General features: G+C 45.9%; 1 protein-coding gene across 1 annotated transcript in view; it reads right to left on the bottom strand.

Annotated features, from left to right (window-relative positions):
• Positions 1-24,958, bottom strand: part of LOC146797971 (cytochrome P450 2C20-like) — a 483,019-nt gene that overhangs the window by 279,171 nt on the left and 178,890 nt on the right. Inside the window, exon 3 of the mRNA XM_085625190.1 lies at positions 2,759-2,921. Coding sequence (XP_085481316.1) covers positions 2,759-2,921 — 163 coding nt within the window. The remainder of the gene's footprint in view (positions 1-2,758; positions 2,922-24,958) is intronic.

Here is a 24,958-nt window from a genome sequence, read left to right on the forward strand (position 1 = left end):
ATCTTTGAATTTTTGAAATTCAACATCATCAGCAAGAGGCCGAACACTCTTTTTCCAGGATTGAGCCAGAATGATATCTTTGAGTATATGCATGTTCTTGTCAGAATTAGTGGCCTCAATAATTTGTTTGATTGACATGGCCATGGAATTCTGGACTTCACAATGAAGTTGATGTAATACTCAGCTGTCTTGGATGTCAACTGTGACGATTTATAGGTACTCGTAAAAAATAATCCGCATGGTTCTGGTCCTTACCCAGCTTGTGAACAATTGCATAATCGTACTCTTGCAGTTTTAGACCCCACCAATCATTGCGAGGAGGCATCTTGGCTTTCAAATTTCTGAAGATGGTGATTAGTGCTTGGTAGTCTGTAATAATAGTGAAACGTTTTCCGTACAAAAACATGAAAATGTTTGCAGGCCCACATTACAGCCATACTCTCCTTCTCCTGCTGAGAATAGGCATGTTCTGTGTCAGACAGGCTCAGAGTGGCATAGGCCACAATGTTTCTCTGAGCATTCGTTGGGCAAGAATTACCCCCGGCCCCACCAGATTCGCGGCCACTGTGAACTGAGTGTGCAGTTTGGGGGCAAAGTAGACCATCTCAGTTGTATTCTTAATTGCATCTTTTATTCTTTTGAAACTTGGATCACATTCAACACAACATTGAAATGGGACATTCTGTTTTGTCAACTCTCTCAATGGAGCACTTACAGTAGCAAAATCACGAATGTACTGTGAGAAATAACTGGCCATACCTAGAAAGTGTTGCAGCATTTTGGCATCTAGTGGGGGACAAGTAGCTGACAGTGACTTTACTTTATTAGGGTCAGAAATCATTTCCCCATCAGAAAAGATGTGTCCTAAGAATTTGAGCTTGGTCTTGTGAAACTCACACTTTGCTGCGTCAAAGTGAGACCTGCATCAGTCATTAATTGGCACACTGGTGTTAGAGCCTTGTCATGCTCCTTTTGCATCGCTCCAAATACCAAGATGTTATCACTGTAATTAAAAGCATTTGTAACAGGTTGAATTATTCGATGTACAACATCCTGAAATAGTTCTGCAGATGACGACACTCCAAAACTAAACTTTATGCATCTAAAAAAAACAACATGAGTCGAAAAAGGGGGGCTGTACCTGCAATACTCTTCCAACTCGAGTTGATGATTTCCCTTGTTCAGGACAAGACAGGAGCAACCTTTGGCACTGTTCAGTTGCATGATCATGTCCGCTGTGTGTGGACCAGTATGTCTTTCTCTCTTGATTACTTTGTTGGCCTGGCACATATCAACACAGATGTGCACTGCACCCTCACTGTCACTTTCTTGGCACCATCACTATGGGCGACACACATGACATAGGGGCAGTAGAGCACTCAATGATGTCATGCGTCAGCAGCGTTTCTAGTTCTTTATCAAAAGCTTCTTGAAAGTGAAAAGTGACTCTGCAGTTCCGCTGGGCAACAGGGTGAATTTCCTCATTGATGTTAAGTCACTCATTTTCAGGGGGGGGACTGTGTAGCAGACATACCCGGTGACAGAAAAATAGTTAAACTTTTTCATCTTTATGGCCGAACTTGCAATGAGTTGAATGCCATGGTGACATTTTATTGAAATTAATGAGTTGTTGAATCAGTGGCTTTATGCATTCCACTTTTAGGGCCATATGTAGGTCATTTATATTTACCGATTACTAAATACCGAATTTTACCGATTCGGTATTTAAGAATCGGTAAATAGAATGTAGGTAAAAAATCGGTACATTTTACCGATTCGATAATATTCGTTATTAACGATTCAGTATTTACCGAATCGGTAATAAGGCATACCTTCCCATTCATTCCTATGGGCCTGGAGGCCCATAGGAATGAATGGGAAGCCATTCACTATTACCAATTCGGTAAATACCGAATCGGTAATAGGGGGAGCATATTCAAGGGTGGCAGGGTGTCACATTGACACCCTGTTGCACCCCTGAATCGTGCATGTGTGCACATGTGGCGCACATACATGCGCTAAGGGCATGTATGTCTGCCACATGGCACTTTTAAAAAAGCACAAAATTGCTTTTGAAAAGGTATTCAGTATGTACCATCAACTTGTAGTTGGTGGTAAATAACGAATCCTTAATCCAAAAATGCACTCACTTGAGTGCTCCCTACATAGGATTTAAGGATTCTGTAATTTACCGATTCGGTATTTTACCAATTTCTTAAAATACCGAATCAGTAAATTACCGAATCCTTCAATCCAGCCTCCTAAATCTCAAAGTGCTAATTACCGGTCGGTAACGGAAAATTTACCGATTTTCGGCCGTTATCGACCGGTATTAGCCCACCTACATATGGCCCTTAATGTTTTTGAATAACTATACAAAGTAAAATGTTTATTTATTACTTAGCCCCACTATGCTTGCATGTATGTGCAAGAAACCATGTAGCCAGGCAAAAGGTAGTTTCTAATGCAATTCCATGGTTTCATTGTTGAGACCTCCAAGAAGAAAATGTGCTTATGATGAGTCGGAGAAATTGAACATTCAAGTATTCGACTGCCACAAAATACCCCATGGCCCAGAGAACCCCAAGACCCAGAGATGACCTGACCCTGGCCAGATGAATCATTTGACCTAGATTTAAGTGGCGAAATAGAACTAAGGAATTATCTTGAATCAGGAAATTTACATGACCTTATGTTTCTAGAAAAAGCCATTGACCTTTAAAAACCATTGTGGATATGACATTATCATTGCACTTACCAACTGCGCCATTGACTTTTATGTCTGATCTTAGCATGGCTCGTCCGCTGAATTCTTCGGCGTGGTTCACCAGTGCGTCTTTCACCGTGTTGTATCCGCACAGTAGGACAACTGGCGTAGATCCCATCCAGACGGTGACCACTGGGCCATACTTCTCACTGAGCTATGGGGGAGTTGAGCTTACTTTATTATTCAATGAAAGGATACGTCTGCTACTGTTTGGTTCAGAACAACCTTCTCAACTCTTTCTGGACTCTCTCTAATGGCTCACCCCTCCACCACTTGTCTGGGGTGCCACCACCGGATATTGTAAACTGTACCAGACTACTGAAGCTAAATACAAGACCCCACTATTGGGCCCAGCCCTTTCTACTGTGCTTTTCCATTGTGCTCATAAATACAAAAAAACACAAATCAAATTTGTATTATTGTTCCCATTTTTATAATGTGTATTATTACTATTGTTGTTTTTATCATTTGTATTATTATTATAATTGTTATTATTATTGGCAGCAACAATGCTTGCTAATATATCGCTAATGCCAACAATAATAAGAACAATTATAAGGTGGTGCTATTGTACAACTTATCTGTAATCTTTTGATTGATCACAAAAGGGTTGGTTCTACTCATATTCGAATTTGTGACTCAGAAAACACATACAAATATCAGAAAAGAGTACTGGTCTTACTGAGACTTCTGACCAGCACCTCTGAAAAAGTTAAGCCATTTGAGGTTGTTCTTGTTGCAGGAAGGCCAATCAATTCCATTCTGCAAAGCCTCCTCACTTGTTTTGGTTTGTATACCTCTGTATGGGAGTGCATTGGGAGATCCTCTAAGGCATGCTTATTATTTGACTGCTCTCCCAATCTAGCCCGGTTGGTTCAGTTTCCCAAGCCCATATTTATGAAGCCTTTGCATAGTTCTTGTGTCACACAAGGCGACACAAGGACAATGCAAAGGCTTCAGTAATATTTACAAAGCTACCCAAGGCCTGATTTGTGTGGCCTTGCTTGGCTTTGTAAAGAAATGTAACACAAGACAGCTGCTTGTGCTGTGTTATGCTACATTTCGATTTGGGAGGCATTCCATGGGTGGAGTATAGGTGTTCCCATGCATCCACCCACGGAGTTTGGTGAATTCTCAGATTTACAAATACTTGTAAACCTAGGAATGCGTCATAATACTATGCCTTCCCAACTGAGGCGTAACAAAGCAAAATATCTACATTTCTCCTCGTTATTTCCTCTTTCCACGTGCACAGCATTCTGCAGCACACATAGAAAGAGGAAAATGCCTCTAAGAATTGTTTTTGTGCAGGAAGATGTCCCTTGCTGCTCAAAAACATTCCTGCCTGTTGCGCAGGCACCCTTGCACTATTGTGTAAGTATGCCTGCACTGGTGCAAGGCTGCACACAGTGCACCAGCGCAAGAGAAGAACAGAAATGCTCCATATCTTTGTAAATATGAAGCACTTTTGCTCTCTCCTGTTCACGCAACGCAGCATAGCAACTTTGCTTGCTGCCCTGGGTTGCGTTAAAGTTTCGTAAATGTGCCCCCCACTCTTTTTGGAGGTACTCGTTCCAATATGCTTGCTTTTACATGCTTAAGATGCATTTCCACAACACCCATATCAAGAGCTTTATGCCCAGAGGCAAGTCAGTGGTCTACTTGAGGTGTATTTTGTATCATCTAGTTGTGGTTCCCTCCTTTTATGGCTAATTCAGTGTCTTGAAGTTTCTTTTTTAAATGCTGAGAAGTTCTTCTTGAAAACAGTTCCCGGGTCCAGCATTCTCCTCTACAGTCTCCTCGTCTGAGACTGAGAGAGCAGTTCAGACTCTTCATGTCAAGGCTCCTGGGCACAAGTGGTCATTTAGCAGTCACACACCAGGATCTGCTAAAAGGATGGTGTGACTAAGGTGTGCCATGGAATGCTCCTCAGGGGTGCCTAGTAGTGAAGAGACAAGGCTTACAGCAAGAAATGCAAAGATTACATCATAAATAACTTGTTATTATATGTATGTCCACTCCCCAGTCATTCCTAGCCAGTCAAAGCCCTGCATGCAAACAAATTAATTGTAAAATAGGAATGGTGATGACTAATTTGAATAAGCAACAAACGCTTTACAGCTCTACCTCTCCAAATTCCGCCTTGTCCCTGGTATTAAAAGAGGTGTCATTGTAGGAGGCCGCTGTCCTGAAGACAACCTCAATGGAGAATGCTTTGGAACCTAACTAAATGTGCTGTAGTTATTTTGAAATGGAAATTGTGCCTGCTCTGTGTGGAAAACCCTGGAGAGAACAGAATGTTGGCAATGAATTCCTTGCAAGCTCCTCTTTTAATTGTGTATCCACAAATAGGTAAGAAAGTGAATTGGAGTGTTACAAGGATCCACCTGAGGGAATTATCGGTCATCTTATAATTAATTTTGTGTATGGGCTAGTTGGGGTGTGGCCTAAGCTAGTATCGGATATAGCGCAACTCTGCTAAACTGCAGGGCCGGGCTCCCCAAATATCCTCACCCACCAATATAGCGGAACAATATTCACAGAGAATATGAAAGCTTGACACTGGGAATTGCAACAACTTTTGATCGAGGTTGGAAGAGTGGTATAGACGAAAGAGAACACCACTGGAAGACGCCTCTCCCTGATACCACACTGGATCAAAATGGCCACCTCACCCATTCAGCGCGTCTATGAAGGTGAGAAAACAGCAAGTGAGTCAGGCAATCTGATCATCATCTAATGTGCCTACGAGTAATTTTGCCCCCCGCCCCCCCCCCCTTCTGAGATGCATCTACAGTGAGGGCACTGCAGGTGCCGGAATCTGAATTCCTGGTGGATTGCTGGTTGTTGCTGACAGCAGTTAGGGAGTGAAACATGTCATGCGCTGTGGCGTGGATGTTATGAGACCACCCATCCCTACTGCGCACACAGGTGTTCTGATTCTTGGAGCGGAGAGTGCTTGGAAGGCACGTCGGAGAGCAGATAAATGGAGGTTCTCATCAGTGAACCTCAAAAAGTGAACTACAAACCCGTGAGTTGAGTCAGCTGTCTGCCTGTTATGCTGATTCCTGACACCCATTCATTATTGAGCACTTTATAACATTTGCAGAGCTAAATTCTCAATGACTTCCACTAGAAGTAAAACTACCAAAGCAACTTTCATCAAAGAAATGTCGTTTATTAGCAAAAATAGAAAAACGGGCATACAAGATACAATCTAGCCACTGGACGTGACGATACTGAAGAAAACTGAGCAGACTTGACCTCCCCAACTACAAAGGGTGACGTAAACCTACTGTTGCAAGAATTTAAAAAAGGAAATTTCTACTTTGTGAACTGATTTTGCAAAAGCCACAGTTTGATCTTGACTGCTCCTGACAAAAGATAGAAAGAAGGTGGAGCGTCACATCACCTGCTGCAAGTGCAGCAGGCACACACAAATAAGTAAAATGGCATGCCAATGCCATTTTACTTATCAGTGCAGTGTGAGTGCAGGGGGTGGGCAGAATCCTGTGATTATAGGGTTACAGCTGCCCCTGCAGTGCGCATGTCAGTTTTTCCAGCTGGTTTGCTACAGCCAGCCCTATATGTGCAATACGCACCCAGCAATCCCATGGCTGTGAAACAGCCAGGGAATAGCTGACACAAGCCTGACCCTATAAATGAGCACTGGCTTAGCCTGCTCTCGCCAATCCTGGAGCTATTCACGTGCTGAGAGCAGCTCCAGGATTGGTTGTTGGCGTTCCACTGAGCAGGAAGGAAGTCCTTCTCTTTCGTGCTCGAGGACGCTGATATGAGGTGAGACGTGCCGCACCAGGGGGAGCAGTAAATATGGTGAGTTTGGCACTGTCGTGCCTCACCATATTTTTATAGTTGTAGCCGCTACTGAAAGCCAAGCCAAAAACAACCTTATGTAACAGGAGCACGAACACGAAGGACTGACAGAGTGGCTGCAATTGAGACCCAACAGGCAATTCTGTCTGGAAAACATACGACCATTAAAATCGTTTGTGATGAAATAACATAAGGGTCAAAGGCATTCTTTTCTCTGTGAGCAACTTGGAGTTGGCAACCATGTATAATCTCTGTTTCAACATATCTTGAAAATACTAGATTAGAAAAAGGTCTTAGACCATCCTCATTGATTTGATTTAACAACTTATAAAGTGTCAACAAATGCCCGAGGGCGTCAAGGCGCTAAAGCATTTAGTCTACTGGGGGACAAGAGCATCATCCTAAACTAAAAGTACATTACGAGGCAAAAAGCCAGGTCTTCAATGACTTACGGAAAGGAAAAAGGGCTTCCAGGCTAGAGATGGATTGAGGGAGAGGGTTCCAAAGCTTTGATGCCGCCACAGCAAAGGCTCTCCCTTCCCATCTTGCCCTCCAAAACCTAGGAATAACCAACGCATTTATTAGAGCTGAACACAACTGTCTACTAGGGACATATTGTTGAAAGAGATGCCTAACTCCCTCAGGGCCTGAGTTTGTGAAGTGCCTTATGAACAATACATAAGGCCTTAAATACAATTTGTTTGGCAGCCGGGAGTCAGTGCAGTTTCAAAATAGCAGCAGAGACTGAAATGATATTTAGGAAGATCCAAAACGAGTCTTGCTGCAGCATTCTGGACAAGCTGCAGATTATCAAGGGCTGTTTTACTTGTGTCCAGGTAGAGCGCGTTACAATAATCCATCCTGGACATAATTTGTGCCACAGCCGCAAGGTTTACGTGCAGAGAGAGGAAGAAACGGAAATACCTTCCTAAGGGTCTTAATAACCCCAAAACAAGATGGTACTGTCTTATTGAACTGAAGATTAAAGGACAATCACAGAAGTCCTGGGATCTCTCAGTATTAGAGTAAACAGAAGGTATGGATAAAAGATTGATCAGTTTAAATAGATCCCTGGAGGACTTGACTAATGCGAACTTCTGATTGCAGTATAAGGATTTCTCTAGCCTAATGGCTGCTTTGTATTCTGCCAGCTTGGCCTAATGGTTGGCTCTTTTGAGTGGGTCATAATGTTTACGCCAAATGCATTCTTGGCGGCGACAAGCTTGTCTAAGTATTCTCAGCTTCTCAGAGAACCAGGGAGAGGTGGGCTTCTTCCTACATACATAAGATTCTTTAAGGGGAGCAAGAGAGTCAATAGCTGATGTAAGCCATGTCGAGAATACTCTGTAGTTGCCAGATCAGTATCATTAAAGTCAGTCCAATTTTGATTGTTAAGAGCCAATAGAAAATATTCCTTACTTATACCTTTCTAATTTCTTTAAAACACCTTATTAATACCCATTTGGGGCAGTTTCTTGTGTGGCTGGGAAGGAAAGGTAACAAGCATTTGCAATGCAATAGGTCTCGCATTTATGCGAGTTTGAGCTATTGACATTGCAAATAACAATGCCTTTTATTTTTGATTTTAAAACATAAATAAAAGGCATTGTCCTTTACAATGCCAATAGCTGAAACTCGTGTAAATGCGAGACCTATTGCATTGCAAATGCTTGTTTTAGTCAGCTGGGAAAGTAGAAGAAAAGATTACCGTACCTGTAGCGTCGTTTAATTTGACATAGTTGTTCCCCTTCATTTCCCTCAGCTCACAAGCTTGGTTGTGCTGCAATTGAAACGAGCCGAGATTGTGCTTTCTGTGTTAAACTACTGCTTTAAGTTAACTTGCACGGAGGTAACTGCCACGACTTATAGCTGAAGGACACAACAGCTGCTTGGATGAATTTAGTCAGTATGTGCACAAGGTGTCTGATGAATAGCAACGTACACAATAACTGAGTTAAAGCTTTTAAAATGACCTAATGCAGAGGAGGGTTCTGGAATGAAGACCGGGAAAGCGCTCAATGGCTTATACCTCCTTAGCTCCTGAGCAAACATCTTCTGATGTCTCCATGCGTGCAAAATGTCTGTAAGTGTGTATAAGTATCCATGCACACAAAATATCTTGCGAAGTGCTAAGGAGGTGGGGTAGCTTGAAGGTCACGGGCAAATAAGGAGCAAGGTCATGGTTGTACTGAGGGATTGGTCCACACATCCAGCATGAAAGAAAATGGCATCACGGTAATTATAAACGCAGTACAGGTTACAATACATTAGTAGTGTAGATAATAGCAAGGAGGGCGGGTGCCTAGCCCGCTTCTACATTTATTTTTACTTTCGAGGGAGCCTACCCCTCTTGCCGCCGAGAAGCAATCACCGCCGCAGCCCTGTTCGGCAAAACCGGAAGTCAGGCGCCCTTGCCCGGGACGTGGGCGGGGCCTACTCCGGCAGGAAGTGAAACCAGCATGCCGTGCTAACGCAGGGCTCCCATGCTGAAGGGAGAGCCCAGCGGTGGCGGCCGGAGTGGAGGAAAGCCCCAGATCCCAGGAGGGGGCCCGGGTGAAGAGTGCGGGCGGCCAAGGCTGTCCACAGCAGCGCGGGGCTCCAAGGAGTGCAGGGAAGCCCCGTAAGAGAAGTGCTCCGCCGCAAGGAGGAGCCCCCGCCAGAAGAGAGCAGCCCGGTGAGTGAAGAAGGGCTGGGGGGCTCCGTGTGGGCTATTGTTGGTGCCTGATCTGAGCGGCCCCGTCTTGCAGTGGGCTGCTCCAACGGGGATGCCATGTGGTCAGAAGGGGGACAGGAGATGTGCACATCACGTGTGTGGACGTGTGTGTTCACGTGCGCGTACACAGGCTCCAATCCGCAAAAGCCCTGCACGTGCCCATCTCCTGTCCTACTTCCGAGGCAAGTCAGCAACAATAGATCTCGCTGCCGACAGCGCTCTCGCGCTGTGTTCACCAGGAGAGACCTAAAAAGGGACAACATGATGGCCAGACCAAGTGAGTGGAAGAGGTTCATCCACCTTAAGACGATGGTCATTAGAGAAAATGGCAGCAAGGATGTGCCCTGCATCATGAGTAGCTGTCCTTACTAATTGTTCAAGACCATAACATAACAATGTGTCTTTAAAAACCTGCAAGACCTTACAGGAGTCACTGTCAAAATGAAAGTTAAAATATCTCAAAAGGGTAAGGTTTTGTTTTCCAAGATAGGGTTCAATGAGGTTAGCGAAATCCATGGTAAAAGAAGACCAAGATCCCGGTGGCCGATAACGAAGATTTCAGCAAAGGATTTGGTCAGAACACTTTTAAAGAGAAAAATAATGCTTCACAGGAAGTTGTAGGAATAGATAATGGCTCTATAAAACAGGTATAAGAAGATTTATAATGGCCAAACTCCCCCGGACCAATTTTTGCCTGTTCTATCAAGCCTGGAGATGGTATATCCTGGAGGAATAGCATCAACCAGATCAAGACCAGAGGAGTCCCTAGCCCAGCCCAGATCTCCGTAATGAACACCCAGTCCGGCTCATAAGAAATAAAGTTGGAGATATAATTTTTTTTTTTTAACAAGTGATCTGGCATTAATGAGAAATCCAGATAGGATGTTCTCATCTAAGCAAGAGGGGAAGAGGGACATCCTGAGCTATTGTAGAGCCCAATATCAACGAAGTCGGCTGAAAGTTGCAGACAGGGCAGCCAATAATGTAGTCAGTCAGGAATTCTCCGAAATTGAGGGGGAGATAACAGGCCACAGTATTACCCTGTTCCTGTATGTTAAGAAGCTGTACTTTGGGGTAAGTAAGTCTGTTGGCCTTTTGCGTGGTACAAGAACCAGGGGTCCTGGCACAAGGCGCAGTACAGGCATGGACGGGCGCTGACAGGCACGCCCTTGGCACGCCTGCTGCGCAGGTCCACCCCAACATGCCAATTTATGGCCATTCCTTCAGGCACTAGGCTGCTAACTCAGCCGGACGTGCTCTTGCCTAATTAGAGTGGTTCCACTTCCCTCCACTCAATCGGCATAAAACAGTTTAAGGTAGGTAAACAAATTAAAATAAAAACTCAGGGGGGAATAGATAAAAACTGAATGCGGTGCAAGGAAAGATAAATTAAAAACACAGTGGGGAATAGTTTAAAACATTAATGCGGCACAAGGATAGAAGTAATAAAAAGTGAAAAAAAGGACGAGCACAACAAGCAGCCTACCATCAGGCTAACCACTGCGTGTCCACCCCAGCATGCCAATTTATGGCCGTTACTTCAGGCACTATGCTGCTAACTCAGCCGGAAGTGTTCCTGCCTAATTAGAGTGGCTCCACTTCCCTCCGCTCAATCGGCATGAAACACAGCGGCGGACCGGGGAATTGGCTTTAGGTAGGTAAACAAATTTAAATTAAAACACAGTGGGGAATAGATTAAAAATGTATGCCTTGCGAGGACAGATAAACAAATTAAAAACAAAGTGGGGAATAGTTTAAAACATAATTGCGACGTGAGGATAGAAGTAATAAAAAGTGAAAAAAGGACGAACACAACAAGCATCCTAACGTCAGGCTAACCGTTGCACTTCCGCCCCAGCATGCCAATTTATGGCCGTTACTTCAGGCACTATGCTGCTAACTCAGCCGGAAGTGTTCCTGCCTAATTAGAGTGGCTCCACTTTCCTCCGTTCAATCGGCATGAAACGCAGCGGCGGACCGGGGAATTGGCTTAAGGTAGGCAAACAAATTAAAATTAAAACACAGTGGGGAATAGATTAAAAATGTATGCCATGCGAGGACAGATAAACAAAGTGGGGAATAGTTTAAAACATGATTGCGACGTGAGGATAGAAGTAATAAAAAGTGAAAAAAAGAGACTAACACAACAAGCATCCTAACATCAGGCTAACCGTTGCACTTCCGCCCCAGCATGACAATTTATGGCCGTTCCTTCAGGCACTAGGCTGCTAACTTAGCCGGAAGTGCTCCTGCCTAAATAAAACTTGTTGCGTTTTTTCAGCCCTCCAACTGTGCAAACACCTGATGCTTCACATAATGTCATGGGTACACATATTCCAAACAAAAGAAGAAATCCTCTCAGTGGCTAGAAGGGCTGAACAAATAGATTTCACAGGGGACACTATCCCTTTCCTTCAAGATATTTCGCAGTTCATTTTGGCCAACAGGAGGGACTTCAAAGATGTTATAGCCCACTTATGAAAAGAAAATACCCCATATCGGTAGGATTCACAATTCAACCAACCTTTACTAAAACCAATAAGCATGTTTCAGTCAAAACAACAGATGGAGCCAAAGAAATACTGCAACTGGATCCCCAGGATTACAATGACAGCTGCTCAAACACAGCTAAAAACCAGAAGATTGGAGAAACAAAAAGAGATAACAACATCAAAGGGAGCACAAAAGGCATCTAAGAAATCAGCAAGGAACAGAACGGGTATTCATGAGAAAGGACTAAATACCGAAGACAATACTGCTTAAAATGAGTTATGTTCCAACAAGGGAGACCCCTTTATGGGAGGGAACTAGACTGACCGAGATCAGAAAATTGAGAGGCTTTAAACAGTGGGATCTAATAGGGATCTCCAAAATAGGGGATGTAATAGAGAAAGGCACATTGGCCCCATTCACCTCACTTCAAGTCACATATCAGCTTCATGACACTACAATCCTATGCCTATCTCAGACTGAAACATGCCTGGCAAGCAGAAGGACTAGACGCAGAGACGCCGACGGAATATGCCCCATTAAACTGCAGACTTCTGCAGGAAGTGATTCCAACTCAAGCCATCTCGTTGACATATAAAACACTGATTAACAATATGCCTGACAAACTAGGCCCACTTCGAGCTAAATGGGAACTCACCACTGGCCCAATGGAAGACATTGACCGGGAGGCCGCCCTTATGCACCCATGTGAAGTGGCAATTAAACTACGATTACGGCTCATTTAGTATAAAATCTTGCACAGGACTTACTTTGATAGAGCAAGGCTATACTCTATGGGGAGAGCGGACAACCCGGATTGCCTCAGATGCCACACAGAACGCGGTACATTTATACACACCCTCCGGGAGTGCAGTAGGGTTAAAATCTACTGGAGGAAGGTAGTGAAGGAACTAAACAATATACTCAAAGCCCAACTTGATTTGGAAGCAATATTCCTCATACTGGGAATCCCAACAGATGTGGACCTGCCACGTCAAACTCCTGTTGGCTAACTTGGGGCTGGGGTAGCTAAGAGAGACATTTTTTTTTTAATTTCTATTAAATCATTGACAGTTTGACAGATGATCATGGCGCATGAAAATACAAATTGTTATGTGACTAAACATCAGCAAAATCAGACAGCGGAAATCCCACGGATTGCATTTCCACTACAGAAAAACAAAAAAGAAAAAAAATGAGAAGGGAAGGGAAGGGAGAAAGAAAAGAAAATCTTAGATCTTAAAGGAGCAAGAAGAGTAAAGACATTGAGCAAGGAAAGTCTGAAAAAATATGCAAATATACACAGAGCCAAAATCAGAGATGTTTACCCCATCCAGCTAGCAATTGGCAACCAGATTTTCCTCCCCATTTCCCCTCTCCTACGCCCTTTCAATCTGTATACAGCTGATTCCATATTATAAGTAACTAATAACTTAGCCCGCCAAATTATAAATGTAGGAGGGTCAGGACTAATCCACTGAGAGGTGATGCATGTTCTGGCATTAGCCATTGCAACAAGTAAAAATCCACTTTCAGGTCTGGGCCGAGCCATAGTCTCCTGGCTCCCTTCTACCCCCAAGATAATCAAATCAGATGTTAAAGAAACTGGTGTGCCAAGTATCTGGTTCAAAAAGAATTCAATATCCTGGAGGAATTTGACAAGATTGGGACAGGAGAAAAACATGTGTATCATATCGGGAGCCCATGCCCCACACCTACTACATGACTTACCCCGTGGGCATGTCCATTTGGAGATCTTCCCCGGAGTATAATATAAGTCAAATACCGACATAAAATGTTGGGTCCTCAGGCTGCCGGTAGTTAGAATCTGGTTAGCAAATTCCAGAGACAACTCTAAGTCAATACCTTCTTTACCAAACTTCCTATCCCATCTATCAGTCTAGATAGACAAGTCGTCAGGGAGACCGGCCAATAGCGTTTGATAAATTATCCCAATACAAGATCTATTCCCTATTATGTCAACCAGGGGTATTTTACCCATGTTTACGTCTGTTTGAGCCAAAGTTTTATCCTGTTAACTCCTGATCTGTAAACATTTTAAAAAGTGTCTCATAGAAAGGCCAAACTTCTCTTGTAAGTTGGAGAATGAAGTGATTTGTCCCCCACAACAGACATCCCCCAGGATATTAATCCCTAAATTACCCCAACTAGACGCGGTTGGATATTGAAAAACTGAGGGTAAGAGTCTAAACGACGAGAACTGGGTATTACCATTAATATTTGAAATGCCAAGCTTCCGTCGTATCTTTTTCCTAATAGAATAGCGGCAGCAGGGAACTACTACGTTAGCTCCGACCAGCAATATCCCCATATGCTGTAGAAATGCAGGCCAGTGGTAGAGGAGAAGGCTGGGCATCCCCCATCCCCCCATAAGTCTGGATAAGATCATCCATTTAACTGCTCTTCTGGCTCTGCGATACCCCCAAAGGAATCTGAGGCATACCCTCTCGGCCTTAGAGATACAGGATGCCGGAAATTCTAAAGGCATGGCCCGAAATAAGTATACAAATTTAGGAAAAACCATCATTTTGATGACATTGCATCGGCCATGCACTGATAGGTGTAGATGGTCTAGTCTCTCAAGTGTATTATTAATATTCCTTATTATTGGCAAGATGTTTAGCTCGGGTATATGCACCACTGAAGCCATAATCTTTACTCCCAGATATGTTGCTACGGATACAGTTGGAATTTCTTCCGGGAATGAAGTAGCTGAATGTAGAATCTGTGTTTTACCAATATTTAATTTGTAGCCCGACACGGAGCCGAACATCTCTGCTGACTCTTTTAATGTCGGGAGAGCTGATCTTATATTGGACGTGAAAACGGCAATATCGTCAGCGTATGCTAGTGTTTTATAAGCGATGCTGTTAACCGCAACAGCTTTAATCGATGTATTTGCGTCCAGTTTATTAAAAAAAGGATCAATATAAATTGCAAATAATAACGGGGAGCAGGGACAACCCTGCCGAGTTCCTCTGTAAATGGTTTAGATACTTGGGGCCATATGTAGGTAGCCAAATACCGGTCGGTAACGGCCGAAATTCGGTAAAACAGACGTTACCGACCGGTATTAAGATAGTTGAGATGTAGGAGGCCAAAAACACATATTCGGTAAATATGAATCGGTAAATACCGATTCAAATTTACCGACTTCAAAAATACCGCTTCAAATTTACCGAATACATATTTTCCGAATCGGTAAATATGAAGTGGTAAATATGAAGTGGTAATACGGAAAAATGTTATGTATGTAAATTCGGTAATTAAGAAATCCTTCAAAATCGGTAAATAAGAGTCGGTAATTAACACTGATAGAAAGCAGGTGGTAATTTTCAACAGTGCATTTAAGCAATCCCAAAATGCAACAGCATGGACAACATGGCTGCTCTGTATGTCATTGCAAGGCGGCTACGTCTACAGGCTGCAGGACTGAGGATATGGAGACGGGAGGAACGCATCTACAGACAGCGCATCACACTCTTCCAACTGACTGACGCAGAGATACATGAAAGGTACAGGCTACACCCCCAAACCATCTTGGACCTGATAAGGGACCTGCACCCACTCCTGGACCAGCCAACAAGAAGGGCCCATGCCATACCACCACATGTGCAGGTGCTCTGCAGCCTACACCTACTTGCATCTGGCAGTTACCAGGGGGTGATAGCTGCGGTGGGCGGTGTTTCCCAGAGTTGCATGTCCCGTTTCTTCAGGAAGTTCCTGGATGCCATGATGCAGAGAATGCACCACTACATCAGCTTTCCAAACACACAGGCTGAACTGCAGAAAACCAAAACTGACTTTTATCAAATGGCACAGTTCCCCCATGTCATTGGCTGTATCGATGGCACACACATCCCAATCTGCCCACCAGCTGCCACTGAGCACATCTACAGAAACAGAAAGTCCACCCACTCCATCAATGTGCAAGTAATCTGCGATGCAGGGAACATCATCACTGATATCGTTGCCAAATTCCCTGGGAGCACCCATGACTCCTACATCTTCCAGAACAGTGGGATCTACACACGACTGCTTGCGGGAGAATTCGGAGAAGGATACCTGCTAGGTAAGTAACAGTGACGCTACATAGTACTCAGTGCAAATCATAGTGTATTGAGGCATGTGACTGATGTCTCCCTTCTACTTACCTAGGGGACAGTGCATATGCCGTGCGGTCATTCATCCTCACTCCCTACCTACACCCATCAACCCAGAGAGAGAGACGATATAATGTGGCACACAAATCTACTCGCAATGTGGTGGAGCGCACGTTTGGACTACTGAAGAGCAGGTTTCGCTGCCTCCATAAGAGTGGAGGTGCACGCCAGTACACACCCATCCTCTGCTGCAAGATTATTGCCACTTGTGCAATGCTGCACAACCTTGCCACAAAGAGAGGCACAGAGGTCGAAATGACATATATTGAGGACAATGATGATGAGCCTGCGCATGCAGAGGCCAACGCAGCAGGAGTACAAGCAGCAACAGATGGAAGAGTGAGACGGGCAGAGATCACATCCAACTATTTCTGAATGAGTAAGGGGACACAGCCTGTAGTTGGATGCCATGACGTAGTTTAATCAGGCAGCACTACGCCACAACACAAAGGAAACTGTATTGCAACAACAATGAACAATTAAATTTTGTGAGTTAAGGGTTACTTCACCCAAATGTGTAATTGTTTCGCATGGGGCATTAATGTTTGCGCCCACGCGCAGCAGTGCGGGATGGAATTGAGGGGGCGTCCTCACTGGCTGGGGTACCAGTGGCACCACATTGACGCCTGTTGCTCCGACGAGTGTCTGGGACGGGGGGGGTTATGCTGCTCCTGCTGGTCGTGTCTTCTGTGTCGCCAGCATCCAAAGCGCCAGCTGCTGCAGACTGGCTGGTGAGCAGCACTTCTAGTGCACTTGTGACCCTAACCATCCCCCTGGACACATCTGTGCTGCACTGTGCAAGGCCCTCCTGCATCGCAACAGAGCGCCTGCAGATCAGCGATGTGGCAGTCGCCAGCCGGTTCACTGCCCTCGAGGTCTGATCCTTCCTCTGATGTCCCCTGCGCCGTGTGGCCCTGTCCTCATCGAACTTTGAGCACAGCTCCATGATGGATTGGGACATGTCCCGCATGCCCGCTGCCATATCAGCAATGCCCCCTGCCATGGTGGTGATGCCCTTTTCAATGTTTCCAAAGGTGTTGTGTAGTCCACGCATCTGTCGCTGTACGGACACCATTGCCCTTGCCTGTACGCGTTGTATTTTCACCATGGTGCCCTCAAGACCTGAGAACACTCCATGGCCCTGCCCAAGGGGAGGTGGACTCTGCGGCCGAGCCCTGCGGCGCCGTCTGCCAACTGTGTGTTCTCCCTCAGACTCGGACGGCACACTGGCATGGGTTACATCCTGGGGTACAGTGGACGTTTCCGGGCCCCTCGACTCATCGGAAGATGAGTCGGTCACATCCAACCTAGCTGCAGGACGCCTCCTCAACCTGTGCTGTGCAGGTGGTGGTGATGGTGGTGAAACCTGCAGGACTGGGGATGCTGGCTGGAGCGGCGATGCTGGCTGGGGTGGTGTAAGTGCCTGTGGTGCCGTTCCCTGGCCGGAACTGGTGGTGGCCTTCTCTGTGCTGGGTGTGTGGTGTGCTCTCTCTCCCTTCTCATGGCCAGTTCTGTGCGCAGTAGTGCCTGTGGACAGAAAAGCAACAGCAGCTAAGTGTACCTGAAGCTTTGTCTTGCTGACATGACAATACAATTTCTAGACAGTATCTCAATGTCCTCGTATCATGTTTGGCCTTTCAGGGACTACATCTCCCATGATGCATTGCAGGCATGCACTAATACCTGTACTGGAGTGGGATTTGCATGGCACATTTTGGGAGTTGGGATAGGGGTAGGGGGGGGGCACATTGCTGTGCAAGCGTCTTACCTTGTTTGGAGGTGCCTCTGGCGGAGCTGTCAGCGTCCCCAATCCCCACGATGCTTTCTGGCTCAATCGTTGTCTCCACTAGCTCCTCAAGTTCTGTCAGGGCTGGTGCTCTGTTGCGTCCACCTCCTGTCTGGGTGGCCTCTTTTTTTAAATCTGCCACCTTCCTCTTGGTGATAATGCGGATGTCATACCACCGCTTCTTCAGGACATCGATGTCCCGGGGGGTCACTCCTATGGCATTCACCTGTGCCTGGATTCCATGCCAGATCTTTCTTTTTTCTGACTCAGGCACTTGCTGTGACAGTTTCCCAAATAGTTTCTGGTGCTGCTTCACGACCTCCTCCACCAGAACTTGCAGCTCCTTTGGGCTGAATTTGAGCTTTCGCTTCCTCTCCCCTCCTTCCCTCTCTGTGTCCTGGCTGGCCATTCTTGCAGTCTCCAGGTCTGAATCTGGCAGTTGCTCTCTTCCTCTCCTCAGCACTCCCAGCCTCTCCAGAGTCTGCTAATTGTGTGCACCTGCCTGGGTGTGGCCACTCCCTGGTTGGGTGGGGTTGAGGTTGCACAGGATTGGCTGCTTGAAGTCATGTGTTGTTGAACTGCCGATTCGGTATTTACGGAATCGGTATTTACCGAATCGGAAAATACCGCTTCGGTATTTACCGATTCGGAAAATTCCGATTCATGTTTACCGAATTTTACCGATTCGGTAAAGTTTACCGATTGTTGACCTACATATAACTTACCGATTCTTAAATACCGATTCGGTAAAATTCGGTATTTATGAATCTGTAAAAATAATTTACCTAAATATGGCCCCTGATCAGATATCCGGATACAGGCTTCAGGAAGTACATATAGTGCCTGCACTGCTTGTATAAAATCGTTAGGTAGACCTTTTGCATACACGGCGGACCAAAGAAACCCCCAGGAGACCCTGTTGAACGCTTTCTCTGCATCCAACAGGATCATCCCGAGGGGTGTCTTCGTAGCCTGGGCCCAATCAGAGCTATGGAGCGCCTGACGTGGGCCGATGTATCTCGATCCGGGATAAACCCGTGTTGGCGGATGTTAACCAATGGAGTGATAACCTTGCCCAGCCTTAGGGCAATTGTTTTAGAATAGATCTTACTGTCAGCACATATCAAAGAGATGGGTCTGTACGATGATGGGCTGAGCTCAGGTTTATCTTTTTTTTTCAAAACTACTATGGTGGTTTTGCGCCAGGAGTCGGGAATCTGGCCCTTCTGGGCCAGTTGAAATAAAGATTCAAGCTCACTTCGGAGTGTTTGCCGAAACGTGCAATAAAATACCAGCGGTAACGCATCGGGGCCGACAGCCTTACCGGCTGCTAGCAAAGATAGAGCAAGCTCAACCTCATCCCCCGTAATTGGAGCAGACAGCATCTTACTTTGTTCCGGGGTAACCTTCGAAGTTTCGTGGTCCCGCAAAAATTCCTCCCCAGACATCGCTTCTACATGTCTATCAGCAACATATAACTCCCGATAGAAATCCTGAAAAACCTTCAGGACCTCCCCAGGTTGAGTCCTGGATCTGACCTGATTGATCCTGAATACGAGGAATTCTATTAAAAACTCCCCTTTGTTGCATACGTTTAGCCAGCAATCTGCCTGAATTCTCCCCATATTCATATATGTCCGCCCGATGCTGTGCGAATTTAATAGCCAATTCATCCCCCAAAAATTGATGTATTCTGGCCTTTGCAACTGCTATCAGCTGCAAGCATTCGTCCGATTTTTGCATGTCACTGATTACCCGCATAAGCTTTTCCTCGGCCTTCCGTAGCTGTTCCACCCAGCCATTAATCTTCTCTTTAACCATCCTTTGTCGGTAAAGGGAGAAGCTGAGAGTCTGGCCCCGTACCGCCGCATTAAAAGCATCCAAAACTATTATTTTAGGTGCAGTGCCCTTGTTGATGTTAAAAAAACTCGATAACCCATTTGGTCATATGTTGACAGTATGCCTGATCTAGCAATAACTTCCTATCAAACGTCCAGGTCACAGGAAGTTGTAAAAAGGAGCTTGTTGTGAACTCGATCACTAACGGGTTGTGATCTGATATTATCTTTGGAGAAAGCTCAATATTAGCCTTTTCTGTTATTTGATCAAATGCAAAAAATAGTCCAATCGGACAAATTTATGGTGAGGCGCTGAAAAATAAGTGTACCCCGACTCCATCTGCCTATGCCTATGCCAAATATCGATCAATCCGTGTTCCCTGACCAACCCCTGTAGAGCCCTAAAAGTCTTACCCTTTCTTCCCTGATAGGGGATGTTGCTAAAGAGGTTGAAGCTGCTATTCAAGTGAATATTAAGATCACCACAAAGGATTACCGGAGCAGGCCATAAAGCCAGTTCTATACTAAAAAAATTCAGGATTTCTGGATTATCCAGATTTGACCCATACAAAGAGCAGATGGTGAAAGGGGTGCCTAGAATTATAGCTTCAGCGATTACCCATCGGCCTAACTTATCTTCCTTAGTTCGCTTACTAAATGCGATACCATGCTTGACTAAAATAGCTACCTTCTGAGGCAAGATGGCATCCGCAAGTTTGGACGTGTGAGCTGGCTGCTCCCGGGCCTCCCCCTACCCGTACCTATCGGAGTTCCTTATTGTTACGGTGTGGTGTCAACTCTGAAATGTATTTATCGAAGTCTGATGGAAAACAGAATCAGAAGCAAATAAGGGCTCTTTATAAATCTTGCAGGGAGTTGTGGTCGTGTTGAACTGTCCTGCATCTTTAGCTCCAGCTTCCAATGTGCTCGGTCTCAAGGTAATGCACCCCAGGTCTTCTGCTCTCCTCAGATTTTCGGAGACGCCGAGCAAGGACGCCGTAGCGAGCAGCTGGCAGCAGCCGCTGCTTTGCTTCGGGCGGAGGCAGTGAGTGCTTTGAAGTAATTGGAAGTGCTCGGAAGACTCCCGGCCGCAGGTGGCATAACGTGAGAGGGTGATTAGCTCTGGAGAACCTGTGGGGGGTGGCCCTGAAGGTTTGACCCCCGAGGCATGTGAAAAACTTGAATTCCGGTGGCAGTTGATTAAGGCGAATGATTTAAGAGCATCACTGGACTTTATGAAGCAGGGACCTGCCCAAAGCTATTGAAACTGTGTGTTTAGAAGGGAGTAAGGGACAAGCTGTGGAGAGGCAAGATGGCGGCTGCATTTGCGGCCGAGTGAGCTGGAACCCCATCTCCCCCGATTCTGATCTGATTTTTTTTTAGGCAAGAGATAGATGCAGTGAGGTTGTAGCGGCATAAACTTTCCAGCCCCCGCTTTCAATGATTTGGCGCTCGTGGTTTTGGCTGTGGGAGGTCCCGCTGCCCTGCAGGTTAACGTCTCGTAAAACCCATGGTCTAACAGCCTCTCTTGCTTTGGCTACCGGCGTAGTTTCATCCATGCCGGCGAAGTCAGCTTCCAGGAGCTTTAAGGCGAAGGGGCCACCGGCGGACTCTGGCAGTCCGGGAAAAATTGCTCCGGTCCAAGGAGGAAGCCCTGGTGTTGGCAGACGCCGTTCTGTCATGGAAACGCCGGGTGTTGGTGTGCAACTCAAGGGTAGAGACAGCGCTGCCACTCATGCTAAGCAGACGGTTCCTGCTCTGTTTAAAGTGCAAATTTCGAAGAAACAACCAGCAGCAGGAGTCAAAACTAACACGAAAATCAATACCCTTCCGCCCGTCCCTGAAACTGCCCACTTGGTTTTGGATGCTGCGTTAACTTTGACGGAGCGGACCCGGGGTGAGCCCACAGAAGCGGGTACTGATGGGAGGACTTTGGACCAAGGGCCTGATTGTATCAGTACAGATAGCCTCCCTGGTGAGAGTGGAGAAGCTGGCAGCATGACAGGTGTGCTTCCCCTTGAGCCGGTAGCCGGTACATTGCCCGGTACATTGCCCGAACAACCAGCCCAGTGCATTCTGGTACATGGAGTTTCTGCTAGCAATGGACATGTTAAAGGGGCTGTGGACCGGGGTCACCAAGGCAGGGAGGCTGACAGTTTACTGACATGTAGGGCGGAGGATCTAGCGGATAAATTCTACTCCCTGTCAGACCACTCTAACTCCTCCGGTGATGACAGTTGTGCAAAAGACTGGGCGGGGGAAGATAGTGATACTAGTAGCCTGCACTGGGAGGAAGAGAGCGACAAATACTTGATAAGTCCCGGAACAGTTAGAAAATTGAAAGACCGGGGCCATGACCGGCTCAATGACCTGGGATTATTCTTTTTCACCAAATTTGGAAGGAAAAGAAGCACTAGTTGGAGCTGTGGTACCTGGAGTGGCCAGCTTCAACTCCAACAAACCTGAAGAAATCCCCCTCTCCACTATATATCAGTCTATTACGGCCCACCGGGCGGAAACAAGAGCTGAGAGTTCTCGGACTCAAGGGGCCCAATTCACAGAACTAACTTAAGACAAAATCTTAAACTTACTACCATGTTGGTATTCACAGAAGGCACTTACTCATTTTGGTATTCACAGAAGTTAGGAGTCCTAACTTTAGGACTCCTAAATGCCTTCTGTGAATACCGAAAGTCTTAAAGTTAGGATTTTTCTCAGTTTAGGAGTAGTAAAGTTAGAACTCCTAACCTTAGGACTCCTAAATGCCTTCTGTGAATACCGAAAGTCTTAAAGTTAGGATTTTCTCAGTTTAGGAGTAGTAAAGTAGGAGTCCTAACTTTACTACTCCTAAACTGGGAAAAATTCTAACTTTAAGCCTGTCGGAGGATATAAAAAGGCTGTAAATGATCTTAAACTCATCTTATGAAAAAATGTTTGGGAGGAGTTAGCTCAGGCCTGTGAGACCAGTGTAGTTCCCTCTTTTGGAGGGTGACAAATAGGCCTTGTTTTGCCGATGCAAATGGACCGGCCATATGTCATCATATCTCAGAGCAACAATGGATTGAGCACTTTAAATTTTCAATTTTGGGACTAGACAAGGCGAAGGGGACAGGGTTGAACTAGCAAGCGATAAATCCACAGTTGTTTAGATTAGATGCGGGATCTCAGGGAATTCGGGCGTTATCCCGGAATAAGGCTCCACGTCATGATGGGATACCCTCTGACTCGTTTTTGGACAATATCGACAATATCTGGGGCTCAGCCTTGACATTGATTGTAAATGCTGCAGTGAGGGAGGGTGTGCCGCCCTCGTAGTCCACCAAAGTTATTCTCCCGGTCTTCAAGAAGGGGATTAAGGGCAACCCACAGTGCTACCGCCGTACATCATTGATCGATGCAGTAGTGAAGATTCTGGGGAGGGTACTTCTAAACAGACTGATGGTGTGGGCTGATGCGAACAACATATTTTCAGAGGTTCAATATAGCTTTGGGCTGGGCAGGTCAACATCTGTTTGAATGTATGTCCAATTATTAACAAGTATACTGTTGCCTGGCCGGAATCACTTCACCTGGCACTTATGGACCTTCCTTCTGTCTTTGAGAGGGTTAACCGCAGGAAGCAGTGGGGCCTGCTTCTTGCAATGGTGGTGGACCCGAACATTGTGTCTCTCTTATCAGACCTGCATGCTAACAGCTCAGCATTTGTGCAGTTCTCCCAAGGCACAGATTGTACCCAGTCTTTTACTACCAGCAGGGGAGTCTGTCAGGGGTGTATTCTTGCCCCTTTCCTATTTACCCTCTATATCAATGGTTTGGAACAAGCTCTTCTCTCTGTACAAGCAGACTGCCCGAGGGTGGGAAGATGATCGCTGCCGGTTTTATTATATACCGACGATGCGGTTCTCATGGCACAGACGGTTGTGGGTCTGCAATCACTACTGGACAAGTGTGCTGCCTTTATGGCCAAACTTGACCTTGCAGTAAACTTTGCGAAATCACATGTCATGGTATTTGGTCCGCGGCCCACGAGTTCTAAAACTTTCACTGTGGCTAATCACACTTTGGCCAAAGTCTTGGCTTTTTCTTACCTTGGGGTGATATTTGGTGCAACTAAAAATTGGAAGCCCTTGATTAAGGGGAGAAGATGCAAGCTTGTTAAGGCTACTGGGGCAATGGCTAGCTTTGCTCAGAGGCTGGGCTCCTTGTAGCCACGTACTCTACTTAAGGCTAAATGTGTCTTGATTTTCTTATATGGAAATGAGGTTTGGGGGTACACGAATGTTGATAAAATTCAGACGGCCGAAAATCTGTTTTTAAGACGCCTGGTGCAGATACCTAAAAATACCCCAGCCTTCTCTGACCATGAGTAGCTTGGAATTACATGTATGGGTGACTTAATTGCCCTTAGACTGTTGATCTTCTGGATCAAGATCTGGACTGAGGAGGGTCTTAAGATGAACAGACAGATCCTATCCGATTGCCTATCTCTGGATTATGTGCACACAATACCCTGGATTGTCTGTGGCAAGGCAGCTCTTGTCAGTTTGGAGAGGGAGGACAAGTTTTATAGCCCGTCCAGAAACTCTTTGTTGCCGCTGCGGATAAAGGGAGGAGGCGGGGGTCAAGGACTACAATCCCCAGCCTCCCCTGCGTCCGTCACTGCCGATGTTGCACCGCGCCCAGAGGCTCTTTAAATCTCGCAGCGGGCTCACGCAGCGCGGGACTCGCGTGAGCGTGACCGGGCCGCGCCCAGGCAAAGCCTGGGCCAAGGGCAGGCCCGTCTGCACCTGTCGGAGCGCGGAGGAGACTGGGCTGGGTCCCCCCTTTAACATCTAATTAGCAATACAGCGGATAGAGGCCTCGCAGTCAACAGAAAGCAGGTACCGTGTGTTAATGGTTCTAAGCCCCTATTGATTATTGCAACTCCTGCTGTGTAGGCTCCTTAGTACCTGAAGTTTGGTTTTCATCATGAGTGCACGCAAGGGATTAGTGGGGACTTTGAATGCCTTTATTATCAGGGCTGAATCGATGCTCAGTCATGAGATTGAGCTGACGGAATGGCGATTGTCATTAGACACTATCACTCTGCATAGATGCTTATCACTAGGTACTTCTACTGTGGATGGTGCTTCACAAACTGTCCGGACTGTGCACCCACAAAGCATGCAACAAAGTTCGCCTCAGCACCATCACATACCTAGTCCGGACATAGCCACTGTGACTACTTTAGATGGCCCTAATATAGCCACAAGGGCCAGGACTTCTAAACCCCACATGGGAGAAAAGAAGAGAGCGACTTTGGAAAAGAGAAAAAGGGGCGTGGGTACCCAGAAACAAACATACCAA

The sequence above is a fragment of the Triturus cristatus genome, chromosome 9 (assembly GCF_964204655.1).
Source record: "Triturus cristatus chromosome 9, aTriCri1.1, whole genome shotgun sequence".
Taxonomy (NCBI): Eukaryota; Metazoa; Chordata; class Amphibia; order Caudata; family Salamandridae; genus Triturus; species Triturus cristatus.